Source organism: Echinops telfairi, unplaced genomic scaffold, assembly GCF_000313985.2.
Source record: "Echinops telfairi isolate 266 unplaced genomic scaffold, ASM31398v2 ScPeMD7_29;HRSCAF=101, whole genome shotgun sequence".
NCBI lineage: Eukaryota > Metazoa > Chordata > Mammalia > Afrosoricida > Tenrecidae > Echinops > Echinops telfairi.
Window position 1 is genome coordinate 5244231 of NW_022103926.1, and position 27993 is coordinate 5272223.

The 27993-nt window shown below is 56.0% G+C and overlaps 2 protein-coding genes across 3 annotated transcripts in view; both read right to left on the reverse strand.

Annotated features, from left to right (window-relative positions):
- Nucleotides 1-6204: 6204 nt before the first annotated feature.
- On the reverse strand, nt 6205-10460 carry CASTOR1 (cytosolic arginine sensor for mTORC1 subunit 1). Of its 2 annotated transcripts, none has more exons than XM_004716750.2 (9): nt 10327-10460; nt 9708-9778; nt 8372-8565; nt 8155-8287; nt 7796-7919; nt 7338-7451; nt 7038-7120; nt 6849-6943; nt 6205-6760 (listed from the first exon to the last, which is right to left on the reverse strand). In XM_004716750.2, exons 1-9 carry the CDS (start codon nt 10437-10439, stop codon nt 6692-6694), a joined length of 996 nt encoding a protein of 331 aa, XP_004716807.1. In that variant the 5' UTR covers nt 10440-10460; the 3' UTR covers nt 6205-6691. The 2 variants fall into 2 exon arrangements, with proteins under 2 accessions (XP_004716807.1, XP_045145550.1); XM_045289615.1 differs by having other exon boundaries at nt 7796-7976.
- A 1929-nt stretch (nt 10461-12389) lies between these two features.
- Nucleotides 12390-27993, reverse strand: part of TBC1D10A (TBC1 domain family member 10A) — a gene marked incomplete at its 5' end in the record, with an annotated part of 38410 nt that continues 22806 nt past the window's right edge. The window contains 8 exons of the mRNA XM_004716749.4: nt 12390-13110; nt 13725-13879; nt 13980-14169; nt 14612-14677; nt 14770-14884; nt 15503-15609; nt 18532-18639; nt 23175-23274. Of these exons, the coding sequence (XP_004716806.3) occupies nt 12658-13110; nt 13725-13879; nt 13980-14169; nt 14612-14677; nt 14770-14884; nt 15503-15609; nt 18532-18639; nt 23175-23274 (1294 nt within the window). The remainder of the gene's footprint in view (nt 13111-13724; nt 13880-13979; nt 14170-14611; nt 14678-14769; nt 14885-15502; nt 15610-18531; nt 18640-23174; nt 23275-27993) is intronic.

The window sequence follows — 27993 nt, forward strand, 5'->3', positions numbered from 1 at the left end:
AAGGCATCTCAGCGCTGGCAGAGGTCTCCATGGGGCTTCTTCAGCTCCCGGGCTCTGTGGTAGCTCCATGTGTCTTGTCGGCAAGCATGCCTGGCAGGGAATGAGTCTGTGTCCTGCCTCCAGCGAGCTATTTATCTCCTTAGCGCCTAAATGAGGTCATCAAGCTGTGACCTGGCAGGCTTATGAGACTTCACTCGTAAGTCTCAAATTGACAACAGATTATGTAACCACCACAGACTGACATCAGGCCCAAAAGGCATGCCTTCCTCTGATGGCTGGGGTTCCCGAGCTGGGATGACATCAGCCAAGAGCTGTGGAAGGGCATCATCCCAATCCCACGGGACAGGGGTAGGGGTCTGTAGAGTAGGTGAGTGTGTTAGGCCAGGTTGACTAGTGAAACAAATCCAGTGACGATCATATATGTGTGAAGCTCCAGAGAGCTTTACTTGGAGAATTATCTATCAAAAAAACATCCCAGCTGTGTTAGGCAGGGTTCTCCAGAGAAACAAAAACAGGACCCTTATTATTACGTAGATAGATAGATTAGATAGATAGATAGATAGGTAGATGATAGATAGATAGATAGATAGATAGATAGATAGATAGATAGATAGATAGATAGATAGATAGATATAGATTTATACAGTGAGAAGGACTATAACAGCTAATTAGTCCACACAAGGCTAATTAGTCCACACAAGCCCACACAAGAGGGCTCAGTTCAACTCACTTTCATGGAACAGTTAATATACTGGAAGTTCTTCAACTCATGTGGGCTGTCAGACGAAGGTCAAGGAGACAGACAGTAGCGTTTTCCCTCAGTCATGACAGAGTCTGCCTGCAGGCAGCAGACAGCAGGTCAGGTCAGCAACAGGAGCTTAGCGAAGCAGGACCTGAAGGGATCTTGAACTCAAGCAAAGCATGTTGACAGGATCCACCAGCCTCAAGCTCTAGCAATGTCCATGCCAGCAGCATGGTGAAGCAGGTCTCAAAGGAGCCTCAAGCTCTAGCGGCACATCCACAGGTTGGCTTGGCCCACAGGTGGTGCAGCACGATTGAGGCAAAGAACTAGCTCAAGCATCAGCACACCAGGCCAATCAGCAGGCAGGAAGAGAGAAGGGGGCGGGCCTTGGAAAGCATTTATCTCATTGCCCTCCAATCAAGCTGCGACCTGATTGAACTCTGCCCACATGTTTCTATTGGCCTAGTTGGCACCATAAGCTTAACTATCACACCAGCCCAGTCCAACTCAAGTCCATAAGCCGGAGACGACTCCATAAGCACCTCTTCAGACTCACACAGTCTCAAGCAATGATGCAGGATGCAGGAAGATCACAGGCTGGTGGGCGTAAAGTCTTGTGGATCCAAGGTTGGTGGATACATGGCAGGGCTCTAGCACTTTTCCTGGTGGCCAGCACGCAGGATGGTGAAGGCAGAGAGAGAGAGAGAGAGAGAGAACAGCCTCCTGTTCACACTCCAAGTGGGATCATCAGGCTACACCTGACTGATAGGCTAAACTCCACCCCTACACTTTCATATATCTTCAAGTGAACATGGAATTGGGTCACTACTACAATGAGAATGGGGTTAAGCGATCTCCAGGCCCTTGACCTTGCTGGAACTAGTACCGATCCCCGGTATATGTTCCTTCTTTCCAGCTGAAGTGGTTTTCTGGCAGCTGGGAGTCCCTGAGTCCTGCACAGAGCTTTGAGGGCGTGGAGGGAAAGGCGATGGTGCGGTTGTTGGAACCTTCAGGGTGAATGCCAAGGGCAGTGCCTTGGAGCCTTCAGCAAAGAGTCCACGCCTCTTTGGACGAAGGGAATCACTGGCAAAAAAGGTAGGGCTAGACCCGGCCCCAGAGGATGTCTAGAAGGCCCTGACCCGCAGGGGCATCTACACGAAATTGCCAGGACAGAGGCCATGGAAGTGCTTACTCTTGGGGAGGCCCAGAGAGAACTCTGAATATTTCCCTTAATTGAGAAAAAGTAGAAACCCTGCCATTCCCAGGGGAGAAAGGCCATCCAAATCGGCTCTCTCCAAGGGTCATTGCAATGGGCGCTGGGGCAGGGCCAGCTGGGACAAGGTCACTTCACCCACAGATGGATCTCGAAGGGTCAATTCTTGCTGGAAGGAAGAGGTGGGACAATATGGCATTGAAAGCACATTCTGGGTACTTCACAATCAAGAAGGCAGAGTTTAGTAGCCCCAAGTGGAAAACAGCCCAAATGTTCCTGGAAGACTGGATAAGCCAAAGGGGTCCACCTATAAAAAGGGGAGGCCCGTGCTTGTTACAATGTGGATGAAACTCCAATACAGCACGCTCGGTGACAGGAGCCAGGCATAAAGTGTCACGTGGTGTATGAGAGGTATGACACATTGGTCTTCTAACCTCAAGTCAGCAGTTCGAAACTCTTTGGGAGAGCAGTGCAGTTTTCTACTCCTGTAAAGAGTCATTGCCTTGGAAACCCACAGAAGCCATTTTCCCCATCCAATGGGGTTGCAAAGAGTTGGAATTGACTGGAGGGCAATGCGTGTGGGGTTTGGGGTTATGGGGAGAGGAGGAAATGGGCAGAAAGGACTAACGGTACAGGGGTTCCTCTCTGGCAGATGAAAGTGTGGGCCTCCAGAAGACCAAGACGGCCCCCAACTTCGGGGATCACAAGAGGAGGTCCCGGATGGAGCAGGAGAAACATCAAAACCCTAAGAGAAACCAGGCTCACTGGTCAGAGACTTGTGGAACCCCGAGAGTCTGGCTCTTAATCCATCTGCAGGTCTGGAAGAGACCTCCCCTCCGTGGCTCAACTTTCAGCTCTATCGTAGACAGGTCTCTAAGGGGGTCAGTAACCCCAGGGAGGTACTCAGTCATTAGAGCCATCAAAGCCGAAAGACTCAAAGGGCAGCGTTTTCCAAGGGCTGAGGCTCAGAAGGCAGGAAGGGCTAGGAGAGGAGGAAGAAGGGAGATGGTCATAAGCCAACGAGGAAGTGGGGAGCGTGCGGTCACCCCGTGGAGACTGCGATTGATGTCACAAAACTCAGCGTCTATCAACTGTTGAATGAAAGGCCCGTGAGCTCAGTCTACTTTTACCAAAAGCACAATACGTTTTTAAAAATAATGAAGAAAACCTAACAGGTTTACCTACCAGGTAAACAGGAAAGAGAGAGAGAGAAATCAGCAGGAAGGCTGGGGCAGCACCACAGGAGAAGCCTACTGTGGGCTGCACCTGGGCCCTGGGGAGGCCGGGGCAGGGCGAGGAGTAGCCTCGGCTGTGCAGGCAGAGGGGACACGGGATCCATGACCCAACAGGGAGTCCAGGCAGAAAGCATCTGTGTGCACAAGAGGGCTGGATCCGGGACAGGCAGACAGACGCGTAAAGACATACATGCATGGCGAGACGGGCACACACATCAACACAGTCCTCAACAAAGCCCTTCCTGCTGTCAAGTTCATTCTGACTTTGAGCAACAGGATAGGACAGAACCTGTATGGTAGAACCCCCTCTGTGGGTTTCTGAGACTAACCTCATTTTTCAATCAAGGAGCGGCTGGTGGTTTTGAACTGCAGACCTTGCCCAGGGTCCCAGCCATATACAAAACCAGACACGCACACAGTGTCCTGCCACAAGAGACCTCATGCACACATGCACAGAGGCCTACGATGGCCACCAGCACAGAGCCAGGGCCAGGCCCCAGGAAGGAAGCTCCAGAAGCCCCACCGGAAGTCCAGCACAAGGGCCCGCCAGGGGAAAGTGAGACACAAACCACGGCCATTGCCCAATACCCCACCCTGCCCAGGCCGGGGTCAGGGAGGAGCCAGGGCCAGGCCTCGCGTGCCTACCCACACAGCCGTTGCCACCAGCAGCAGACACCCGGCCACAGACACAGACAGCTGGGATTGCAAGGGATCTTGCAAAATCACCGCCCCACGCCCCACTCTCTCAGGGTTCAGCTCAAGTGTCCCTTGTCCAGGAAACTCTCCAGGCTCCTGTGGGCAATGATCACTGCCACCAAGTTGATATCAACTCATAGCGGCCCTCGAGAATAAGGTAGAACTGCCGCTGTGGTTCACGCCGTGTGAGAGTAGAAAGACGGGTTAGCTGCCTTCTTATGCATTCTGGTTCTGTAGGCCCAAGGGCGGGGCCACGGGCCAGTCCCTGCTCCTCTGCAGGGCTTCCACCCGAGTAAGTGGGTAGTAAAGTGGGTGTCGAATAAGGGAAGTAAGAGAGCGCAATGCTCCCACGTTTAGATGAGGCCACCGGCTGAATGAGGTAACTGAGTTCACGCAGCGGTGAGCGGCAGACAAGGCTGTGGTCTGGTCTGCTCAGCCCCTTCCCACCAGGCGGGGAGGAGCATCAGATGGTGTGACCGGTTCACCCACCTCTACATGGTAAGAGTCAGAGAAGCCACACAGTCACTCACTTTCATGACTACGGTATGCCTGACCCAAGCCACACATGCAGGTGAAAGTCGGTCCGTGCGTAAGAAAGACCAGAGAAGTGGTGCAGTTGAATTGTAAATTGTGGCGTTGGTGGAGAAGACGGACAAGTGCTATGGACTGCCGAAAGATCCAGAGCCTCGGACTTGGGTGAGGTGCAGCTAGAATGCTCCTCGGTGGCAAGGATGGTGAGACTTTGTCTCACGAGGTGTGGACCTGGTATTGGGAGGGACTGGTCCCTGGAGAACACCATGCTTGGGAGAGAGTCTGTGAAAGAGGAACCCTCTCAGAAAGATTGACACACTGGCTGCGACAATGGGCAGTGGTTAGTTCTGGGGACCCTGTGCGTGGGCATTGGCTCCAGTTTCTCTGAGGACTTTCGAATCTCCCAGGTCCTGTGTCCCTGACCCCCGGTGGGCCTCTGGGTCTCCTCATCTGTAACCTGCTGAAGGGCCAGGGCTGACCCAGTGGTTTCCCCAGACCACATACACACATGCTTAGACATGGCAGACAGACGTGGACGGCTGGCTGCTAGGATTGGGACTGAGCCACACCAGCTCACTGGGGTGTGTCTGTGGTACCCCATCTGGGCCAGCCTGTGGGCAGCCCCACGAACCAGCCAAGACCAGGTCAGACCTGGTTTGAGAGGCATGGCCTCAGCCGGAGGATGACAGCCACCCAGACAGTGACTCGCAGGCTGCCGAGCGTCTGGACAGCCTCATGTCTGAACCGGGAGACTCCTTCCTGCACCAGATCCTGCCTTCCCCCATCCAGGCCCGACACAACCCAGGTGGGGACCCTAGCCAAGAGTTCCTCGCCCCCTTCGATTGGCTCCAGGGAAACGCCCCCTCCACAGGGTCCTGACAGAGCGCATGGGAAAAGTGGGGCCAAAAGGAAGGGGCTGGTCCCCCGGCCCTCCCCCACTGACTCACCGGGGCCAGGCTGTGCTCAGAGCTCCCATGATCTGCAGCCTGATGCCCAGGCCCCAGTCCTGGGGGTGGCAGGCCGGCAGGCGTATTGCCAGAGGCCTGGCCCTGCTGAGGCTTTTCCGGGGAGCCACCTCAACCGCGAGTACGCCGAAGTCACACCCTTTCTCCCTGCCCCAGTACGGGCGGGTCTGGGCTGAGGGCACCTGATAACCTCCCTGTCTGTGGGGCCCTCTCAGGCCACAGTTGAACCCCAGCCCCTCCATTGGCAAGAAACTCAGCCAAGTGGGCTTGAAGGACCTCTAGGCCCTTTTTTTCTGTGCTCCTAGCCGGCCATCTTAGCTGGGCATCTTAGCCCCAGGTAGACTCCCAGTTACCTGGCCCTCTGCTTAGCCACCTCTTCCCACGACTCTAACAGGGCCACTGTTAGTCCAGGACAGGCAGAGCTTGGGCGCCGGGTCAAGAGAAAGCAGGCATCGGCTGGCAGGAAGTGCTCCTTCAGCAGATTGCACCTCCTCCAGGGGCTGGGATGGGAAACAGCGGCCCCTCAAGCAGAAGTCTGGGAGCCCTGGTCACCTTGAGAACCTTCTGGGTTATTCTGAAGGTAGCAAGGCAGGCAAGCCCCAGGCTTCGAAAGCTGACAGCTCTGGACTGGACTCCTGGTCGCTGTGACCCTGGGCTGGCACCTCACCTCACCAGACAATGTCAGCAATGCAGGCACCGCTCAGGAGTATGCTGAGGCCAGGCAGCCCCCCAGGGCCACCAATGGGTGTGCAGGGACCCCAAGGAGGAGCTGTGGCCCAGACTCAGGCCCAGGCGGCCCCCAAGAACTACAGCCCAACCAAGTCTCTACAAAGTCTTTTATTAATAAATCGGTATAAAAGGAGAAAGGAAGAGATGCAAAAATACCTTTCTTAGAGGCCCCAGAGGGCGGCACTGTCAGAACTTGTCTGGCTGGGCAGAGCCACCTGGCCAACAGCAGAACGCAGATCAGGGCCTCTGTCTAAGACACAGTGACCTGTGGGGGTCTGGGGGGTGGGGGTGGGCTCGAGCCTCAGGCAGGAAGTGTGCAAACGCCGAGGCGTGCAGTGATGGGGCGGGGGCTTCCGGGTGGAGCCCCCCAGCACCATGTTCCCCCATGTGGGCAGATACAGTCAGGCCAGCACCTGCCCAGTGTGCGGGTGCACACGTAATGTCCACATGCGAGCCGGTGCCCACAAGCAGCTTACATACAGAGTGGGAGTGGGGTACAGTCCCAGGGCTGGAGGAAACCGCTGAGACAATTGACACGCCCAGAAGCCTGGGGCAAGTGGAGAGCGCGCTCCCTCTGGGCTCAGGAGCCCGGGGCCTCCTGGCGTCGCTGGAGTAACTCTATGACACTGCCAATCCCATCCTCAGGCACCTGTGGGCAGGGGGTGGGGTCATGGCAGGGCTGGCGGGACCAGGGACCCCAGCCCGCCCTCCCCTCCCAGCCCCGCCCCGGCTCTCACCAGAGCGTGGTCGAAGTTGAAGGTGCTGATGTAATAGGCAGAGATGTCCGCCGCAGCCAGGGGCGCCGCAATTTGGGCCACGATCCCACACTCGTCTGTAGGTGGAGGAGGGGCACCGGTGAGCCTCCTGCGCCTCCCGCCCCCCACCCACCCTCGTAGGGCCTGCCAAGCCCCCAGAGCAGCCCTCACCGAATCCCAGCGGCTGTCCGCCAATCCGCACCATCCTCCACAGCTCCCCCGAGGAGCTGGTCAGTAAAAGGTCGCTGGGGAATCTGGGGGGTGGGGTGGAGGGTACGCAACAGGTGGTGGGCAGGGCACCCCCAACCCTGGGTGCACAGTGGGTCCCCAGGGTGGGCAGCCTGCGGGGTGGGGGTGGGGGCTCCAAGCTGACTTGTCTTCCTCTCTACCGGGGTGGGAGTTGGGGGGAGGTGGGGCGCTGGCTAAGGGCCCAGGGTGGGGAGGGGTGGGCGGGAGTGAGCAGTCACATACTTTTTCTGCATCTCGGCGTCCATGACGATGGAGATATAGCCCTCAATGAGGGAGAAGGCAAAAAACGGGATGGAGTTGGCCTCGGGGCCTTCTGAGGCAGCCTCCTTGGGAGCACTGGGGGTGGGAGAGGGGGAGGGCAGGGGCTCAGAACTCTGCCTGGCACCCGGGCCCAGCTCATCTCCCCCACAGTGCCCTCCAGACCCTAAGGCAGAACTGGCCCTCCCGCCTCAAAAACAATGTTCCCTGATTCTTGCTGGTACAAATGGGGTGTGGGCTGTTATGCCCAAGACACAGGACCAGGGAGCAGGAGGTCTGGGGGGGTCTGACTGGGGTGGGTCTGCTCACACTGGGTGGAGGCAGGCAGTGGGGGCGTGTAGGACACACAGAACTGCAGGACAGACAGGCGGGCAGGTGGGAGGTAGTAGATCGTGGCCTGGGGGCAATAGACCCGGGCCCACCTATGTGAGTAGAAGAGGACATCTATGAGCGTGGTGGCAATGGCTGGCAGCGTCTCAGGGTCCAGGGTGAGGACACAGAAGCGATTCTGGGGGCTCTGGATCGGATGCACGTTGGGGCTGGGCCCTGCTCCGGAGGGACAGGGCCGACTGGTAAGCAGGCAGCCGTGGGCTGGGCCTCCCCCTGGTGGCCAGTAAGGGAAGCGCCTGGGCTCCCACTCTCCAGGAACTGGGTGGGGGTGGGTGGGAGTGGGGGTGTTATGTGTCTTGGGGCCCTGTCTCCCCGCGCCCACAGACCTGCCCGTAAGAGGAGAGGGAAGTGGAGACCTGCCCGAGAGTGAGTGTCAGGGGACAGAGCTCACCATGCTGCGCCCGGGGAAAGCCGTTGCTAGACTCATCCCCGGCAACAGGCACAGGCTCCCCACCCACATCACGGTAAATGTCGAACTCCTGGGCCAGTGTGTGGATCACCACAGACAGGTCCTGTTCTCGCACCTGGCCACAAGGAGATGGCACATCACGCGGGTGCCCAGGCACCTGGGCCTACCCACCCTGCCCACGCACCTGCAGAACACTGACCAGGATGAAGTCCGTCTGGTAGGTAGACAGCATCAGCACAGACACGTGGTGCTCGGCCAGCGGCGTGATGACTGAACGCGCGATCTTCGTGACCCCAGCGGCCTGCACCGCCGTGGCCGTGCCACTGTGAGAGGACACGTTCAGCACCAGCCATGTGGCCTCAGCCACTTGCAGGAATTCAGAGGCAGGCAGCTCTGGGGGCAGAGGTGGGAGGGGTCACACACATGCCCATTCAGGGTGCACAGAGCTGGCCCCTGTCCTCTGAGCCTCAGTTTCCCTGTCCACACCTGGAGGGCCCTGTGAAGGTACTGGCAGGTCTGGGGACCGAGGCTGCCACTCCTACGCCAGGTTTCCCCTTAAGATCTACGTGTACTCCCAGCCTACGGCAGCGCCGGCTAAGGACTCATCTCACTGGCACTATTTGCTGTGCACCCGGACTATTTCCTCAACCGTGAAGTAACACCAAGGTGGCTTAGTGGGTTACACATGGAGCTGCTAAGCAAAATATCTGTGGTTTGAACCCACCAGTCGCTTCTTAGGAGAAAGATGCGGCTGTCTGTTTGCGGAAGGATTTAAAGTCTCAGAAAGCTAAAGGGCTTGGCATGAGTCTGTCCTCTACAAGGGTTACAATTGACTGGATGGCAGTGGATTGAGCTTTTTGGCTTTATCCTGCAGGATGTTCTGAGGGTAAACAGGCCTTGTTCCATTTGTCACCACCAAGGGGCGCCAGCACATCAAGCTTACTGGGGAGGCTCTTCACTGCCAGCCCGGACTACCAGGGAAACTAAAGCCTGAAGCTGAGCAGAGGAGGATGGGCCAAGCATCGGTTGGCGGACCTGAGATTCCAGGCCTGGAGGATGGGCAAGGCTGGCAAGAATAGGAGGCAGCCTTCAACTCCAGAGCCCAGGGAGGGAACAGGCCGCTGTCCAGTCCAGAACATGGGCCGGTCTTGGGTGACTGACTGCTGATTACCCAGCACAGACGGGAGGCACCTTAGGACCCCGCCTTGCCTTGGATGGCTGCCTGCCCCCGCATTCTTTCTCCAACCCTCCAAGTCCTGGCATCCCCAGGCCAGCAGGGGAGGGTGTAACCAGCACCAGGGGAGAAAAGTCCAAGGGGAGTAGCAACCAAAGGTTTATAGCAGCTGCAGGAACCCCCTCATGCAAAGCTGGGTGGCTAAGATCTCCTGTGAATCCTAGCCATTTCACATAAGAGGAACTAGGCTCAGAGAGGGCAAGTGACTAGCTCAAGGGCACACAGCCAGAACGCAGAGCCATCTGCCTTCAAGGCTCAGTGAGTCCCTCCCCGTGCTCCCACTTCCCAGCCCGGTTCCCACCTTTGAAGCCCTCCTCGTCCACCATGAGCGTGTAATCCTCGGGGGTCTCCGTTATGCTGAAGAACTTACACCTGGTTGGGGAGGAGGGCAACCTTCAGCGTGGCACGGAGAGCTCCATTGGCCTGACGGGTCCTTCCTTTCCGTCGGGTGGTCTGGGGCTGGGCTCTCCTCCAGCGTCAGTTTCCTTCCCGGAGCAGGGGATGCGGGGCGCAAGATTTTGCTGCCCAGCGGCGATCTCCTCAAACCCCTCCGCGGCTTCTTCACTCACCCCTTCCCATTCCAGCAGATAGCTCCCGGGGCTTCGGGCCTTGGATCCCCAGGCAGAGCTCTTAGGCCAGACGTGGGCGCCTGGAAGCTCCCCGCAGCCGCCACGAAGGAATGCCCCCACCTGACACCACTTGGAGCTAAGCAGCTCCCCGACTGGCGCTGGGACCTGGGCCTCGCGGGCCGGATAAGCGGCGGTCCCGGAGAGAGAGGACTTAGACTGGGTGGTAGCCGGAGGAGCGTCCTCCTCACCCGCTCCCGCCGGCCCCGCGGTGACCCGAACACCCCCAGCTCTAGCCCAAAGGGACAGTGGGGCCCCGCAACCCCATCTGAACCCCCAAGCCCGGGAGCGCACCGGCTGCGGCGGGGCAGGAAGAGCAGCTTGATGAGCGGGTGAGTGTAGAGCCAAAGGCCGGGACGCGCGAGGCTCAGCACCCGCACCCGGTGCTCTAGGATGTGCAGCTCCATCGCGTGTAGGCCCGCGCGGAGCGGACCCCGCCGTCGACCAGACTCAGGCCGCCCGGGGGCCGGGGCCGAGGTAAGGGAGATGCTGCGCGGACGCGCCCACGCTGCCCGCTACGCCGCGGTCTGGCCCCGCCCTGACCCGCCCCCGACGGGCACGCCCCGCAGGCCGAGTCCTATCCGCAGTGGCCACGCCTACCCCGAGGGCCTGGACTTCACCTTGCTGCTTCCGTACTTGGGCCGGCTCCGCCCCTTTGGCTTGGCTCCTGGATCGCTGGCTGACCCCACCCCTCCACGTCCTCCAGGCCCCGCCCTTGCCGCGCCTCCTCGGGTTCAGGTCTTTCCGCCGACGCTGGCAGCGATGTTTTCTGCCAGTTTTTCTTATGCCCTTTGGGAACCCACGCGGGTCTTAAGGTTGAGGTCAAGGCGTTCGTAAGGGCCACGGGGCGAATTGGGGCTCGGCCGGAACCAGAGGGCCACCGTTAACCCCCCCACTTCGCTGGGCCAAGTTAGGGCAAGCGTCCAAAGAGCAGCACTGGCCCCTTTGAAAAACTACAAAGTGCCCAAAGCTCCAAACTCACGATCGAGTCCCCGTGGGTTTCTGAGACTAACTCTTTACGAGGGTAGAAAGCCTCATCTTTGTCTTTTTAAACTGCCGACCTTGGCAGAGCAACTATGCCACCGGGGCCACCTAAAGCGTACAGGGTACTAAAACCTACAGGCTGGCAAAACCTAGGTGGTCTGAGCACAGGCCCAAAGAGGCCCCCAGCAATAGCAGCCACCACAGACCTGAGGGTTCTCAGGTCTGAGACCCCCCAAACTGAGGAGGCTTCAGCAGCCTCAGCAGACCTGGCCTGCTCATCCTGACTGCAGATCTCAGCCAGCACTCTGGAGAATCCTAGAGACAGGAACCAAGAAGGGAAACGGGCCTCCTGCCGCCTCCCGAGCCTCCCTTCAGGCAGATGAATTGGAGTGAAGCCCTGGACTCCCCACATGCTGCCACACCTCTGCAGACCCCTGGAGGGCTGGGGACTGGGTGCTGCCCAAAAGTTGGGAAGCTCTCCTCATCAATGCAGGTGCAGATAGGTTGGGAAATCACAGGGGTGAGGCAGGAAGCGGGGACTGTGCCAATAGGCTCCCTAGGTCTCAGTATCCCTGACCGGACCAGGACAAGCCATCCCAGGCCCCTGCCTGCAAGCTCCCTGGGAGGCTCCCCCACCCCCACCAGGCCCAGCTTGGTTGACTGCCAGGAACAGCGGCTATTGTTTGACTAGAAAAGCTGCTTCCTCAGCAGAAGGGGGGGAGCCTCTGCCTGGGACACCCTGTCCTCGCCCTCACCAGGTTGTGACCACCACGCCTGCAGGCCCTCAATAGTCCTCAGATAGGCCTGGGGCCCCACGCTAAGAAAGGCAGCTGAGGGGCCCCGGGTGCACATGTGGTTCCTTCTCCAGGAGAATGGAGCCTCTGCTTCCCCATATGTAAACTGGGGATAACAGGCCAGGATAAAGGTGAGAAGCCGGGCCAGTGTGCTCAGTCAGTGGGAGGCAGCACTTTCTCAAGGCTGCAGACTTCTCCCCTGGGCCCTGACTCCGATGGTGGCCTGGACTAAGTGTGAGAACATTAATGGGCCAGAGTGAGCAATTCAGAACCACTGCTGATGTGGCATCCAGGCTGGGTCTGGAAAAAGACCCTGAAGCCACCACCTTAAGGTGATGGATAGGGACCAAGGCCTGAGAAGAGGCCCAGCTCTGCCTCAACCCTTGGTTCCTGCCTGGTGGTGCCCCCTTCTGCACATGTCCTCAGAAAGGCTCTGGTGCTGGGCTCCGGGCTATGCAGAGCATGGAAAAGAGATGCTGGGTCCCGAGGTGGCGCTCCTTTCCGGCCCCTAGCTGAACACCTGCTCTCTACACAAGGCTGTTTATTTCTGTACAAAACCACATTATATTACACAAAGAGTACCCCCCCACCCTTCAACCCACCCTCTTCTCCCACAAGTGCCCTAACCCTGGGAGCATCACCCCCCAGGAGGCCCTCAGTGCTGCCTGCCCTAGCGCCGGCCTGTGCTCCATTCTGGAGAAAATAAATAAGGAACCTCAGGCAGATTCTGCAAAGCCCGTCAAGCACCGGCCAGCACCCAGCCTTGAGAGGGGGTCGGCCCTGGAGTGTCTGTCTGTGAACCACAGAGGTGTGGAGAGACCCTGCCCGGAGGCCTCAACTGCCGGGGTTACAAGTAGGTGTCCTCGCTCTCCTGGGACGTCAGACTCTCCTGGGAGTGGTGGTGGACTGAGTCCTGGGGGGCTGGGTCCTTCGGGGTCATGTCCCGTGGTGGGCATGCATCTCCCGCAGCAGTGGCCACCTCAGCTGGGGCTGGGGCTGGGGCCTGGTCCGGTTGCTGGCTTGCCTTTGTCGCCTGCTTCTGCTGCTCCTTCTTTTGGGACTGTTTGGGAGGCTTGGGCTTGGCTTTGGAGCCAGGGAGCGGGGCGTCGGAGGGCAGGCGAATGGACGGTGATGGCTGCAGGGCCAGCCGGGGGCCAGGCTCGGCCTCCAAGATGGCCTTGGCACCGTGCAGCCGGGGCGAGGAGCAGCACTGCAGCTTGCCCCTCATCTCCTGCCAGCGCCGCAGCTGAATAAGATGCTCCCGCTCAATCTGGCGCTCTGTCACAGGCAGCTCCACCACCTGTAGGGTGGCAAGGGGCAGGTGGGCATGGGGAGCGGGGTTCCCCACCTTTACCAGCATCCTCCCTCCCTGGCCAGGAAGGATGGGGGGGTCTGTTCCCTACAATGGTCCTAAGGACCAGAGTTGTGCGCTTCAGAGAAAGATGGGCACAAGCCTTGAATCTTAACAGCAGGGAGGGAAGGAGAGAGGGAGGGGAAGGGTGGCCCACAGGGGCCCATCACTGGCCAGGGCAACTGGCCACTGAGGCCAGATCCTGCGCCATCCCTTTGTGACCCCTGTCCCTTGGGTGAAAGATGGGGTCATGCCAAGGCTGTGGCTGCTAGTTTGCTTTGTCCCACAGGGGGCCAGCCCTGCCCCGGCCTGACCCTGGCCTTACTCAGAGAGCTGCCACTGGTAACCAAGTAGACACAGAGTCACAGAGGAAAACTCATCTGGTGGCGGGATGTGAGGCAAGGAGGCAGAGGAGGCCTTATGGGCCAGTGGTTTCCTCTTCATTCGGAAGAGCCTTGTTTGGACAGAAGAGGATGTCCACCCACACCATCCTGGGGCCAACAGTTCCCAGGCCTCTCCAAAATGCCGACTGTGGGTGGCAAAGGGGAGGGGCTGCTGCGCACCTCCTGGACCAAGAAGGCCTCCCGCATGATCTTGGGGCTGAGGCTCCGCAGCCGTTCGATGGTTTCGTACTGGCCCTGGCAGGCCTTCAGCTTCTCGGGGGAACCCAGCGCATGCTTCAGCAGTACCAGCCCCACCCGGAAGATGATTTTGACACCTGCAAGGGGGAGGGCAGTGGGGCCCTTAGAGGGTTCCTCTGGAAACGGGTCCCGTGTGTGGGCTAGGGCGATATCCATCCCCCAGCCCCGGCTCAGCACCTTCACAGAAGAACATGTCCCAGACGCGCAGCACAGAGCTCCAGGGCAGGGTGCGGGCAAAGGCGCACATGAACCACTCGGTCATGTAGAGCAGCGGGTCGATCTTCTGCCGGCTCAGGTGCTTGTGGGCCACGGGGGATACCTTCTGAAGCAGCGAGAAAAGGATCTCCCCATCCAGCTGGATGGCCTCCTGCGGGCAGAGGCCATGCTCATGAGCAGGACCCACCCCAGGTTCCCCCACCCTACGGGCTGGCAGGCTTTCCTCCTTTGGAGTCTGCTGGCCGCCATGCTGGGAGCCAACCCTCTGCGAGATGCAGGGGATCCCTGCCAACACCCCAGTCCCCACCACAGGGCAGACAGACATGAGTCACAGGAGCAAAGGGACTTGAGGCTCAAGAGGATGGGGCCAAAAGTCCTGAACGCAGCAGGAAAGGGAATCAAGGCAAAGGATGAGGGAGCATGTGAGAGGGCCTCGTGCCAGGGGTCAAAGACAGCTTCCTGAGAGCTGGCGCTGAGGGGAAGGAGCTGGAGGAGCGGGAAGAGCGTACCAGGCACAGGAAGCACCCACGCCAAGGCCTACAGGCCGGAGGGCCTTGTTGCTCGGGCAGGACAGATGGAGCCGCTAGACTCACCAGTTTCTCGCTGTAGTAGCCAGGCAGGTACTTCTCACAGATCTGCACCAGGCACCAGAAGGCTTGCTGTGGGTGACATGGACACATAAGGCCCTGCTGCTGGTGGCTCGCCTTGCCTGCCCCCCCACACACACCCCCAGACCCAGGTCTGGCGCTACCTCTGCAGGCATGTGCATGAGCAGAACGGCTGCAATGGGCGCCTGGGCCTGGCAGTAGCCCTCCTCAGGCCGGTGCAATGTGTAGGCCTTCAGCACCCGGAATAGGTCCTGCTGGCTGGGGAGAGAGGGAACAGGGCACAGTGCAGGTGTGACCCCTTAGACACAAACCACACAAGTGACTACAAGCACTTCCCTAGACAGAGCCTCGGGGAGGGGTTGGGGGGGGTCTGAGGGCGGCGCCTCTCAAGGTGCGTGTATCCCTCCCTGCTCGTGGTTCCTAAGAGGGTCTGTCTCCTCTGCAGCACATGGACCCTCACTTGGCCAGAAGGGGTGGGGTGGGGGCACTGTAAGTGCAGGCCCCTTGTATGCAGTATGGCCCCTTGGCCAGGCCTGGTCTTGCCAGCTCTGGGCTAGCCTTGTCCCAGTTGTCTATCTTGGTCCTCTTGCCCCCCTCATCGCTCCCCTCCCACATAGCACCCAGCTCTCCAGCCACCCAACTCTAATTCTTTCTCTGTGACCCAAGCCTGTTCCCAGAAGAGGGCTAGGTGGAGTGAGCAGAAGCCCTCCAGACAGGAAACATGCCAGTTTCCCTGGAGGTAGGAGGTGAGCTAAGAGGACCCCTTAGACACAAACCACACAAGCGTGACACCAACAATGGTGGAGCTTGGGGCACCCCGTTTCTAGGTCCCCAAGAACACCCCCCCATTCTATTCACAAGGCCTAGCCTGCTCACCCATGGCCTCCTCGGGACACAAACATCTCGTGGAAAGGAAATTGCCGGTGAAGGTCACGCTCAATCACGTCCAGCCACTTGGGGTCCCCGGCCGACATGTCCAGCTCCTGAAAGCAAATGCAAGGCACATATTAGGGACCAGGCTAGGCTGGACGGCCCCTGTTGGCAAGATGAAGTTGTCCCAGGAACTGGAGGAGACCTAGAGCTGGGCCCATCCAATCATCTAATCCCAGTCCAGGTCCCAGCCACCCAGGGCAGAAGAGGCGCCCTGGTGCAGGCGCAAAGGGGCAAGACAAGAAGAGATTGGGAATCCAGGAGGGAGCCAGGCTTCAGGAAGGCCCACGGGAACAACACAAACAGGCTGGAAATCACATGGAAACACTTCGCTCAGGATGTAGGTAAATACATCCAAGGGGCTTTGCAAACGGTGGTAGAACATGGAATGAAAAGACGCTGGGCTCTTTGCACAGCCTTTAGGAAGCCCCTCAGTCATCACAGCCGTAGGGCAGAAGGCTACGTGCCAAAGCCAAGCTCCCACCTGTCACCACACCAGGCCTTCCCTGAACCCTCGCCTCAATGCCAGAAGATCCTGCGGGGCCAGGAAAAGTGGCTTGCCCAAGGGCCCAAGGCTATGAAAATGGTGGCGGCTGGGGCTGGAAGCCAGGCGTGCGCCCAAGCACCCGTGTGCCTCCTGTTACCACCTCTCAGTGCCAGTGCGAGACGGGTGCAGGAGGCTGGCATCCCCACTTCAATTCAGACCCATCCCTGGGGGCTGGGGTCTCAAGGAAGTTTTACTCTTTTTCTTTGAACTTCTATGTACATTTTAGCATAAGCACCATTCAAAACAAAACAAAAAACAAAAAAAACCGAAAGCACTATTACAAACAGAAAATCATTACATTTTAAATGTTTCAGATCTTGATTTGCGTGTTAGTTACATGGCGTTAAGCGTATTAAAACCCCCTGACGAGCACACTTCAAAAGATCAATAGATTCCACCTGGATGCGTTCATGTCCAGCCCAGACAGAGAGGGAGGGCCTGGAGCAGGGAGCAGGCAGGGTGAGGTGACAGCACGGCTGGGCAGTGCTGGAGGGCTGTGCCCAGGAGGGGACTTTGGACAAACCTCTTTCTCCTGTGTAGGGGTGTTCCAGTATAAAATCAAAGAAACCAAGGTGTCAGGCACTGACTAGAGAGAGAAGCTCTGGGCATAGCAAAAGCGTGTTCAAGGTTGAGGGGCACACAGCAGAGGAGGCTGGTACACAGCCTCAGGCCCCACACACCTTCAAGACTGGGGCCCGTGTTTACCCCTCAAATCTGGCCCAGGGTGGGTGTCTTAAGTACACAGCAGATTTGTTCTTGTTGTAAAGGGGAGAAGGACCTCCCATACACATTCTCCTGATGGTTCCCACGAGCTAGGGTCCTGAGAACCCAGTGCCAGGCCCTAGACCGTGTTCTCCGGGCATGTCAGTGGCCCACAGTGCAGGACCACTGACGGATCTGTGAGAAAGGAGAAGAGGCAGCCCAAAGGCCTGGGGAATAGGGTGGGGAGAAAGGTGAGTGGTGGGGGTAGTGGGGGCTGCTGGCAGAGGATACCTGGGGGCCTGCAGACTCAGTGAGAGCATAAGAGGAGCTGGTGCCACCCTGAGGTGACACCAGAATGAAAAATCAGGTAAAGGAAGAAAGGACAGGGAAGGGCCTGCTTGCCCTGCCCGGGGAAGGAACAAAGACGAACATGTGCCGGAGAGGGAGCCTCCAGCCACATGCCCGAGCCTCGCGGGCAGCCACCTGGCTCTGTTGTGTGAACAGAGAGCCTGGGGAGTTGGCTTAGGGACATGCACATGCTGGCACCACCAGCCCCCTCACGTGTCGCTACCCCTGGGCTCACATACCCACGGCAGTATCTCACCCTGCCTGGCCCTGCTGCCACCTCAGGGCCAAGTGCTGCTGCCCAATGGTTCTTGCCGTCACTGACACTGACAGGTAAAGTCCTTCTACCAGGTGTCTTCCAAATCTACTGTCCGGTTCCAGCCTGCTGTGGGGACTCACCACTGAGCATTCTTGCACATGCTACCTCCCATCTACAAGGCCTTTCTCAACAAACCAACTGAGTCACCCAGTAGTGTCCAGGACCCCACGGCAGTGGCCCATTTCTCTCTGCCACTGCACACACGGCTCTGCACTCTGCTCTCCCACTTAGGGTGGGCCACATTTGCTTGAGCTAAGCTGGCTCTCTTGTCCCTGCTAGACTCTCAGGCTGGTTCTCTGGCAGCCTGAAGGGCAGAAGACAGGGCCTGGGGTTCCAGACATCACTGGAGGAAGCGCCCCCTCCACCCCAGGCCACAGCTCCTTGAAATGAAAGGGACACAGCCACTCAGAGGAAAAGTCTGGAGTTGAGAGGCCACTCGGGGAGTCTAGCATTTGTGCTCTGAGGGACAACAGAGCCACCCTGATTGGGACCTGCCCTAGCATCACTCCATCCGCAGCTCTTTCCCTCTCCTGGTCAACAAACTCTAGGGCCTAGAGTCTAGGCCCCACTGCCATGCCCCTCCCTGCCCTGGCCAGCCAGGCCTGCCCCACCTCCACTTCTCAAAGAACAGATCTGGCAGGAAAAGAGCGTGCACTGAAGCACGAAGAGCTGGCAGCTCTGTCTCACTGTCTGCCTGTCACCAGCCCAAGGGCCTGGGAGAAGCCCTGGCCACTCTCACCAGTACACCCGCGCAACCCACAGTTCTCTCAGGGAACAGGCTGGAAGAGCTGCCTGGTCCAGGTGGGCACCAGAAGGCCTAGAATAGAGGAGAGGTTTACATTGGGGCAGGTGCAACAGACAGAGTGAGCTGGTGGACGTGGCTGCAGCAGCAGGAACCCTCACGGACCACTGACCTTGAAGGATGACTGTGGCCAGGATGCCTTCTTGATTACTTCTTGATAAAAAGCTCTTTCTTATACGGATCTGAGCATCACTGGATGTGTTTCTCTAAACAATCGGGCCCAACAGAGAGGAGAGGAGAGGAGAGGAAGGGGAACTCACGTCAAACTTCCCAGGATGCTGCTGGAGCTTCACCTTGCCTCCTGACAGGTACTGCCACGCCCGGCCTCGAAGAGAAGGCGGGATGCCCTTCTGGCACCTCAGGCGGATCTGGAAATCAAAAGGAGGGCTTGTGCTCATGCCCTGCCCACCCAGTTCCTCCAGAGACAGCAGGGCACCCCCAGCTAGTGTGTGCTGGGCCTCAGGGTGCAAGTCAGCAAGAGCAGAACAAGGGCTAAGAATGTTCCTACTACTGTAGGCTGCAGGTCCAAGGGATGAGGTAGGTGGTGTGGTGTGGTGTGCCTGCAAGTAGGCAAGCTGCCTCCAGGTACTGGCTGGGTCCCCTTGGTCCTGGTTCAGTGGCAACTGCCAGCCTTAATCCCCCATTTTAAAAATCCAAATGGAATCATGGGTGTCAGCATGGCTGTGGTACCCCAGGGAGAGACTGGCAGTGCTGCAGTCAGGGGAACTGGCTGAGGCAGAAGTGTGGGACTTGGGCAGGCTGGGGTGGGGTGTAAGGGTTAGAAGGCCAACCGAAAGGCCCAAACTCATTGCTATCGAGTTGAATTCCAACTCAGAGCCACCCCTAGGGCAGAGGAGAACTGTCCCACAGGTTTCCAAGGTTGTCAGTCTTGACTGAAGCAGACTGCACATCTCTTTCCCAGTGAGCATCTGATAGCTTCCAAACAGCAACTGTTGGTTCAGCAGGTGGGCCCGTAAGCACTGTGCCACCAGTGTATTTAAGGCCATCCGACAGAGGCACACCAATAGGCCTCCCTGGCATCCTGGGCCCAGCCCCATCCTCCCCAGCACTCACCGTCCTGTGGGAGTGAGGGGAGCAGGCAGGAGGCTCATGACCCAGAATGGCTGCACAGGGCCTGCTAGCTCTTCTTACAGAAGGCAGGCAGTGGCCTCAACACCCCAAGTGGAAGACCGCCAAGTCTTATAGATGTGGGGAAACTGAGGCAGAGGGTCGGAAAGTATGGCCTCCTGCTGGCACCTGAAATGCGGGTCTTTCACCCTGAGGTGTGCAACCGATTCCACAACTCCAAGTCCGAGGCAAAAGAGAGGTTATGGGGAAGGTGCACCCATGAGGAGCCAACAGCAGTGCGAAACAGACTGCCTTTGGGTGGCCTGTCTGAAAGCACGGCACAGATCATATGTTCCTTTGGCTTTGGAATGTACACTTTGGGAGTCACATACGGATGGTGTCTAGAAATCCAGGTTTCAGGGTAATTATGGGAAATAACTGCTGACCATGAACAAGCAAACAGAACAAACAATAAGGCTCCTTGGGTCTCAGGCCAGTCTCAGGATGTCTTCGTTGACTCACTAGCTTTTAATCACTAAAGGTCAGGTAAATAAGAGCAGACTCAGCATTACCTGGTCCTTTTAGATGACATCTGCATCCAAACGATCTCCTTTTGAGCAATGTAACGCGTTATAAAAATCCCACAGACTGCATTAAGTAGCGTACTCTTGGCTAACTGTATTGTGTAAAGGGTATTTCCCTAACATTAAATAACATAACTTGGGTTACACTACCTGCGCTCTCAGGCTGGTGGGATCCAGACCTGTATTTTCTTCCTTAATGACCTCTAAACACGGAAGGTGGGCCCTTCCCACCACCACTCCACCCATCCGGGCTTAGGGCTGCCTTGCCATCTTTGCTGATCTCAAAGTCAAAGGTCAAGGAGAGTGAGGGCAAGAACAAAAGTATCACGCCAATGTAATGTGGAGGGAGAGGTCGAGGCATTGGCCAAGGACGCACCCCCCCCCCACCCACACACACACCTGCTGTCCCCTGACCTGGCTTGAGATGAAGGGAAATGGGGAGCACAGGGAAGGGGGAAGAGTACAGGGCTGTGGGTTTGAATCCAGTGTTACCAAACAACAGCTGTGTTGACCAATCACATCTTAGCTGTACGACTGGGATGATAACACCTGTTTGATTGCTGCGAGGGCTCCATGGGAAAGAAAGAAGAAAAAGGGCCGATACTAGCTGTGGTGTGTGCTGAGGAAATGATGGTTTCGTCTCCACCTCAGTTCCTTGGCTGCCACAGAAGCCCGGGGCCTTAGGCTCTGCTGGAAAACCCCTCAAACAGTCTCTGCGGGAAGAGGAGGGGCACAAAGTCCTGGCTTTCCCGGTGACCAGAAAAGCAAGAGAAAACTTCCCAAGGGTCAGAGGGAGTCAAGACCCTGGAAAGAAGCAGCCAGGTCCAGGGTAGTGGGGGAAGGGCAGCTGCTGTGTCATGGAGGCAACCCTGGAAAGCCTCCAGAGGGAGGGAGCCGGCCGCCCCAGACCCAGGGAGCTTCCTGCTGCTGTGGGACCAGGGTCTTTCCTTCAGGAAGCCATTTCCTCAGGACAGGCCCTCCTCATCACCATCCAGGGGGAGCCTCAGAACACATTTAGTCAAGGAGGATCCTGACACAGCCATGCCCCACAGATGCCAGGGCTCAGAGAGGCTCCTCCGAGCCCCGACTCGGAGAGGCATAGTATCCTCTCTAGTATCCCCCTCCACCACCTGTGGTTCAGGATTCAGGAGAGCTACCAGGCCTGTCCAAGGGAGGGAGTGGGAGCGGCCCTGAGGATCAGAAGGGATAAGAATGAGAAAGTGCCCAGGCAAGCAGAAAGTCAAGGGATTACCATCCTCTGGGTCTGGGTGTGGGCAAGCGGCTGAGTGAGGCCGCACCCTTGCCTGCTGGGTTGGGGCAGAGCTCCAGGGGAAGACAGCATTTTAGGCCCAGCTGGCCTGGCCTTCTTCTGGGGCCCTGGGATGAGTCCAGGAGAAGGCTTGGGTCTGGGCCCATTTCCTGAGACAGGTATTGCCCTTCCTGAACAAACAAAGAGAGGGCCCAAGAGTTCCCAGGGCCTGCCAGTGTGGCTGCAGGGAAGGCGGCAGCAGCAGTGGTGCCCTGCAGTAGCCGGGCTTTGGAGGGAGCAGAGGGCTTGGGCCTCTGGGTGGGGTGGGGAGCAGCACCCCTGTGGTTCTGCTGGGCAGGGCAACCCTCAGGCTCTCACCACAGGGCAGGGAAGCGAAAGGAAAGAGGAAGTGCTGCTGGCAGCTCTGCTGAAAGCTTCCAGGGCTCCCCTCTGGAATCTGTGTGCAAAGAAACCTGGGGTGAGGTCAGAGCCATACATCCCTGCAGGTCCCCACAAGAGACAGCTGTGGAGTAAGCCTGAGGGTGAGGAGGCAGGAGAGCACCCCCCCGCCCCCCCTGTGTCAGACAGGAAACAGTTGAGGAAAGCTCAGAAGAACAAGAGAAAGGTTTTCTAATAAACCAAGATGGACACTGAGGGCCCCGAAGCAGAGAACAGCCACAGGGGGGCCCAAGCTAGGGCCTTGCTTCTCCTTGGCACTTCAGTCACTACCTCTCTGGAGCCATGCAGCAGGATTCTCTCTCCTACTCAACAAGGGAAACCGAGGCTGAGCCAGGAAGTGACTTGCCCAGAGTCACACAGCTAGCTCTGGAGGAGAAGAGAGGAAGGGAGTAGAGCTGGCTCACCTTACATCTGGCTGGTGGCCCGTGCTTTCAGCCAGGCCCTGACGCCAGAAGAGACCCGCATTTTCACAATGTGAGTGATTAGGAACAATGACTGGGATGGAAAAAACTGGAGCCCCGACTCGGAGAGGCATAGTGAGCCTTTTCAAGAGCCTGAGGCGGGAGATGGAAGCCACGCACATTTGACATTTGAATCCTCGTGGCCAGTCACCAACTTTGAACTAGATCCCAATGCTGCCCACTCTGTGGGCCAGAGACTTGGTTGCCAGGCAACAGGTATGCTTCCCCCAGAGGCGGCAGACGTAATTTTTCCCGTTCCAATTATCACTCCAGTTCACCCAAACTTTAAAAACTAAGTCTGTTCTGGTGTCACTCCTTGCCCATGGTTGGGCCAGGCTGGTGAGACTAATGGGTCAGCTGACAATAAGGGGAAACAGAATTCTAAGCTAGGAGTCTCTAGACAGGCCTTGTCCAGCCAGCTCGAGCTCCTCAGAGGGCAGCCAAGACCAGTGGTGGGCTAGGAAGCTATCTATGTTCAGGGGACATGTAGGACTAGTGTCTAGAGACCAGACCAAATCAAAATCACTACCATCAAATGAATGCCAACTCACAGAGAACCTATAGGACAGGGCAGAACTAAGTCTGTGGGTTTCTGAGACGGTGAATCTTTACCGAAGTAGAAAGCCTCATCTTTCCCCTGTGGCATGGCTGATGGTTTCAAACTGCTGACCTTGCCTTTAGCAGCCCAATTTGTAACCCACTGTGCCATCAGGGTATCTTTCCTACAGACAGGCAGAATCTTTATAAGATGATGATGTTCAACATGTATCAGCTAACACTGGCCCAAAACAGGCCACCCTGACTTAAGGATTTCTCCCAAGAGAGCTGGAGGAAAACAGTCCATGAGGGCTTTGGGCTAAAAATAACTTTGAAACCTGGCTCTCGGATAAAGTTCTGAGTGCATCTAAAGTCATCTGTGGGGTCTGAATGAAGGCTAGGCCCTCCAGCCACTTTCTGGCCCCCCTTTCGGAGGGCTGATGGGGGCACACCTGTGGCAGTCTGGCTGCTGGAGAAGTCCCTGCTCCTCCGAACTGATGAGGTGCCCTCGCTTGCTTCCATCTCCCCAGGCCCAGGCTGCTCACCTTTTTGTGCTTCTTGGCCATCCATTTGTCCCAGTTGTTGAGCATATCCAGCCACTTGGACTCCCTCTGCCTCAGGACCTCCAGGGGGACTTCCTCCAGCCTGTGGAGCAGAGGGCAGGGCCCATCAGAGGTGCCAAGAAAAGCAAAGGCCCTGGCTTGGGCCCTGGCCACCAGCCTGGTTGGGCCACCATTCTTCTCTCTGTTCCTCCACCCACGCCATTCCCTTGGAAGCTGCTAGTTCATCAAGTCCCTCAAGTCGAGAAGCACTGAATGCTGGCCAAGCCAGGAAGGTACAAGCCGGAAAACCACTGGGTTCAAGCACCCATGGCCCCAATGTGCCAAGGGCCAGGCCTCACCATGTCTCTCGGGGGCAGAAGCCTGTGCATACCTGTCCTGGGTTGGACTCGGTAAAAAAGCCTCATCAGAGAGCCTGTGTGCAAGGTGCAGCAGGATCGGGCACAAAAACCAGTCAAACAAGCAGACAAGTAACATGCTCACCTCTCATTCTAGAAAAGCTAGTCACTCACAGTTTCCCCAGCTAAGCCCTGGCCCTTTCCCACCTCTGAACTTTTCCTCACGCCAGGCCCTTTGCTGGAATGTTCTCCAGGCTGTCTGCATCTATCAAAATCCTACACACACTTCAAAGCCCTGCCAAACGCTCCCTTTTTGTCTTCATTCAACATCTACTGTCATGTGCCATGCATTGTCCTAGGGCCAGGGTCTCAGAAGGGCTGTGGAGAAGCACCCAGGGACAAGAACAAATTCCCTGCCCTCATGGAGTTGCCATTCTAGTGGGTGCTTACTGAGGGAGGAGGGGTAACAGGACAGGGGACAGGACACTTCAGCATCCAGACCCATCCAGGCAGGCCGAGCAGCACCAACTCAGACTGAGGTGGAACTCAGAGGGGGGCGCGGGGCCATGGGAGCAGGTATCCAGGGAGTAGGTTTCCTTCAAGGGTTGAGTCTCTGGGAACCCATGGGTTCACATACTAACTGGGCAAAATGGAGAGGGAAGCTGAGCATGCAACTTGTGTTTTCTTTTTTAGACTATAGAACAATGTCAGTTAAAAAAAATGCATGTATGTGTGTGTCTCTACACACATATTCACACACTCAAAACTATTCTAAAATAGTAGATTATGAATCTTTAAAACTTTTTCTTATGCTTACAGATTTATTTTTTCAATTAAAAATCCTTGACAAAAATGGGTACATAAGCAAATGTGAAGAAAGCTGATGGGAGCCCCACTATTCAAAGATATAGCATCTGGGGTCTTAAAGGATTGAGATTAAACAAGTGGCCATCTAGCAGGGAAACATCAAAGCCCACATGGAAGAAGCACACCAGCCTGTGTGATCCCGAAGTGTCAACAGGATCAGGTATCAGGCATCAGAAGACCCAAAACAATCATATCAAAGCGAACGAAGGAGGTCAGAGTGCAGATCCAAAGCCCATCTGTAGACAATTGGACATCCCCTCACAAAGCGTCACAAGGAAGGGACGAGCCAGCCAGGGTGCAGTACAGCACGGATGAAATACACAACATTCCTCTAGTTCTTTAATGCTTCCTCCGCACCCACTATCTTGACCCCAGTTCCACCCCACAAATCTGGCTAGAACGGAGCATGTACTGATACACAGAAGAGCTCTAGACACATGAAATCCAGGACAGGTAAACCCCCCAGGAACAATAATGGGAGTAGCAATACCAAGAGAGTAGGGGGAAGGTGGGGGGCTTAGAAAAGGGGAAAGATCACAATGATGATGTATAACAACTCACACACACACACACACACACACACACACACAGGAAGACGAATAACAGAAACATGGGTGAAGGGAGGCAGCAGGCAGTGTAAGATATGAAACTAATAATAATTTACAATTAATTCATCAAGGGGTCATGAAGTTGGGAAGGAGGGAAAAAAGGAGCTGATACCAAGGGCTCAAGTAGAAAGAAAATGTTTTCAAAATGATGATGGCATATGTACATATTGTACATATGTACAAACATGCTTGATACAATTGATATATGGATTGTTATAAGAGCTGTAAGGAGCCCCAATAAAATGATTAATTTTTTTATAATCCTTGACAAAATGAAATTATTAATGATATGGAAACAGAAGCTCAGAAGGGCAAAGTGAGGGCTAGGGAGGGGACCTTGCTCACAGCCAATCAGCAAATTAGTGGAAAAACCCAAACTAAGGGCAGGGTCTAGCCAAGAGCTGGCACAGGGGTTTGGACATCCCAGGGGCATCCAGAGCAGGCGGCACTCAAGGCAGCTGGAGGAGAGGAGGAGCTCGGTAACAGGACGTGGTGCCTCGGGAGGGCTGGGTTCAGGGCCTGTTCTCTCCAGGCCGGAAGGAAACTTGTTGCTTTGACTTTTGCTGGTTCGAAGAGCCCAGGGAGGGGCCCTGGCAACACCCCTAGGCCTCAGAGACACAAAAGGAGGGCAGGTCCTCTGCCTTCAGGGAGGGTTTATCTGGGGAACTGCATAGCCTAAGAGCAGCCTTAAAGTATCTACAGCCTGGGACAAGCGGCCCCCTTGACACAAACCACTAGCCTCTAGAACACTAGCCTCTAGCCTGCTGCCCCGGGACAACCTAGAAGCAGAACTGGGACCAAAGCTACTCCCCTAGTTACCCCCTACTCCAATCCTCCCCCGCCCCCATGCTGGTGGAAGAAGAAAGAACAGGGCCCAAGCCTTAAGCCTTTTGGGTCAGGTACTATACAAATAGACACACACATTTCCAGGCAACACCCAAACATGCAGAAAGCGGAAACCAAAGGCCCACGCATCCCAGGCCATGCTGCCTCCCACCACCTACAAAACTCTGGCTTATACAACAAGCCAGAGGACGAGCTTTTGAGTTAACGAAGTGAAAGGGGTGCTCACACAGGAAGTTCTAGCCATTGTAATAGTAGATAACATCTGATCCAATCCAATGAACAGACAAGAAAACTGAGGCCTGGTGGAGGGGAAGGCTGGGATTACCAATTTCCAAAGAATTCACGTGTGATTAAGTAAGTGCCCACTGACAACTCCACAGATAGGCTCTGTGGATAAGATCTGGCCAAGGGCCTTAGAGATACCCATTTTCCCAAACGCAGATGCCCACAGAAGCGGGTTACACGGAAGTGTGCTTTTAACTGATGCCAGATAACAGCTCTGGCAGTTTCAAAGCACTGACTTCAAACCTCAAACCGGAATTTCAGTATGGTACAAAACAAACTGCCATATTTCCTGGATTCTGACACCACTGATTTGGCTACACTGATTTGGCGAAAACCATCTCAGAAGCCAACAAAATCCCACCACCACTACTTTAAATGTGCATGTCAAGTGAAAGCTCCATTTTGATTTTCAAAACCTTCCACTGAGAAATTTTTGAGGAAATATGGCCGTTTGATTGGCTTCTCTCCCAACAACAGAGGAGCCTGAGGGAGTCTCCACAACCAAGAGTCTAATGAAAACCTTCTTTAGTAGCCTGTTTGCTTAGCTACCTCCAGGGTGGGGCCTAATTACCATCAGGTGAAGCCACCTACTGTTGGACGTCTTTGTTGTGTCACAGACTAAACTGCTCCCTCCGCCCTGAAAATATGTGCTGTCATCCTAACCTCTAAACCCTTGGTTGTCACCCAGTTTGGGATGGGTGGTCTCTGTTATGTTAATGAGGCAAGATTAGTGTAGGGTGAATAGAGTCAATCTCTTACAAGATATAAAAGAGATTAAACAAGCAAGTGAGCAAGCACAGAAGGGAGGAGATGCCAAGCCACATCAAGATCTCCCAGGGCAGAAGCTCAAAAAAAACCAGAACAAAAAATCAAATCATTGTGAATGAGGGGGAGTGCAGACTGGGAACCCAAGACCCATCTGTAGGCAACTGGACATCCCCTATCAGAAGGGTCTCGGGGAGGAGACGAGCCAGTCAGGGAAGAGACGATAGCAATAATGAAACATATAATTTTCCTCTAGTTCCTAAATGCTTCCTCCCCCCACCCCACCCTTATCATGATCCCAATTCTACCTTACAAATCCGACTAGACCAGAGGATGTACACTGGTACAGATAGGAACTGTTAACAGGGAATCCAGGACAGATCATCCCTTCAAGACCAGTGCTGAGAGTGATGATATTGGGAGGGTAGAGGGAGAATGGGGTGGAAAGGGGGAACCGATTACAAGGATCTATATACAACCTCTTCCCTGAGGGATGTAGAACAGAAAAGTTGGTGAAGGGAGACTACAGACAGTGTAAGATACGATAAAATAATAATTATCTATAAATTATCAAGGGTTCAAGAGGAAGGGGGGAGCGGGGAAAGGGGGAAAAATGAGGAGCTGATCCAAGGGCTCAAGCAGAAAGCATATGTTTTGAGAATGATGATGGCAACAGATGTACAAATGTGCTTGACACAATGGATGAATGTATGGATTGTGATAAGCGTTGTATGAACCCCCAATAAATGATTAAAAAAAACTTGGGGGGGGGGAAGAAATGTGTGTTGAAAGCTTAAGATATATCACTCCATCTGCTGGATAGTGAGATGTGAAGGAGAATAAAATGTAGCCTTGGCCTCAAGGATTTAGTCTAGGGAGGGAAGAATAAACATCTGAAGATGCAAGTATGCATAGGTTCCTTGGGACACCTGAATAAAATGACCCTGCGGAGAAAAGACAAACAAAACACAAGGACCTTCCTTCAGAGCCAAAAGAAAGAGCACCCCTAGAGCTAGCACTCCTTACTGACTTCAAGTTCCCCAAACTGGGAGAAAATACCTTTTTTTGGTTAAAGCCACCCATTTGTGGTATTTT

Excerpts from the sequence above, each read along its gene's own strand:
- CASTOR1 (XM_045289615.1), bottom strand. The coding sequence starts at position 10,439 with ATGGAGCTGCACATCCTAGAGCACCGGGTGCGGGTGCTGAGCCTCGCG. Across the intron at positions 6,944-7,037 it reads CGGACAGCCGCTGGGATTCG|ACGAGTGTGGGATCGTGGCC; the intron begins GTGAGGGCTGCT and ends CTCCACCTACAG. Across the intron at positions 6,761-6,848 it reads TCAACTTCGACCACGCTCTG|GTGCCTGAGGATGGGATTGG; the intron begins GTGAGAGCCGGG and ends CCCTGCCCACAG.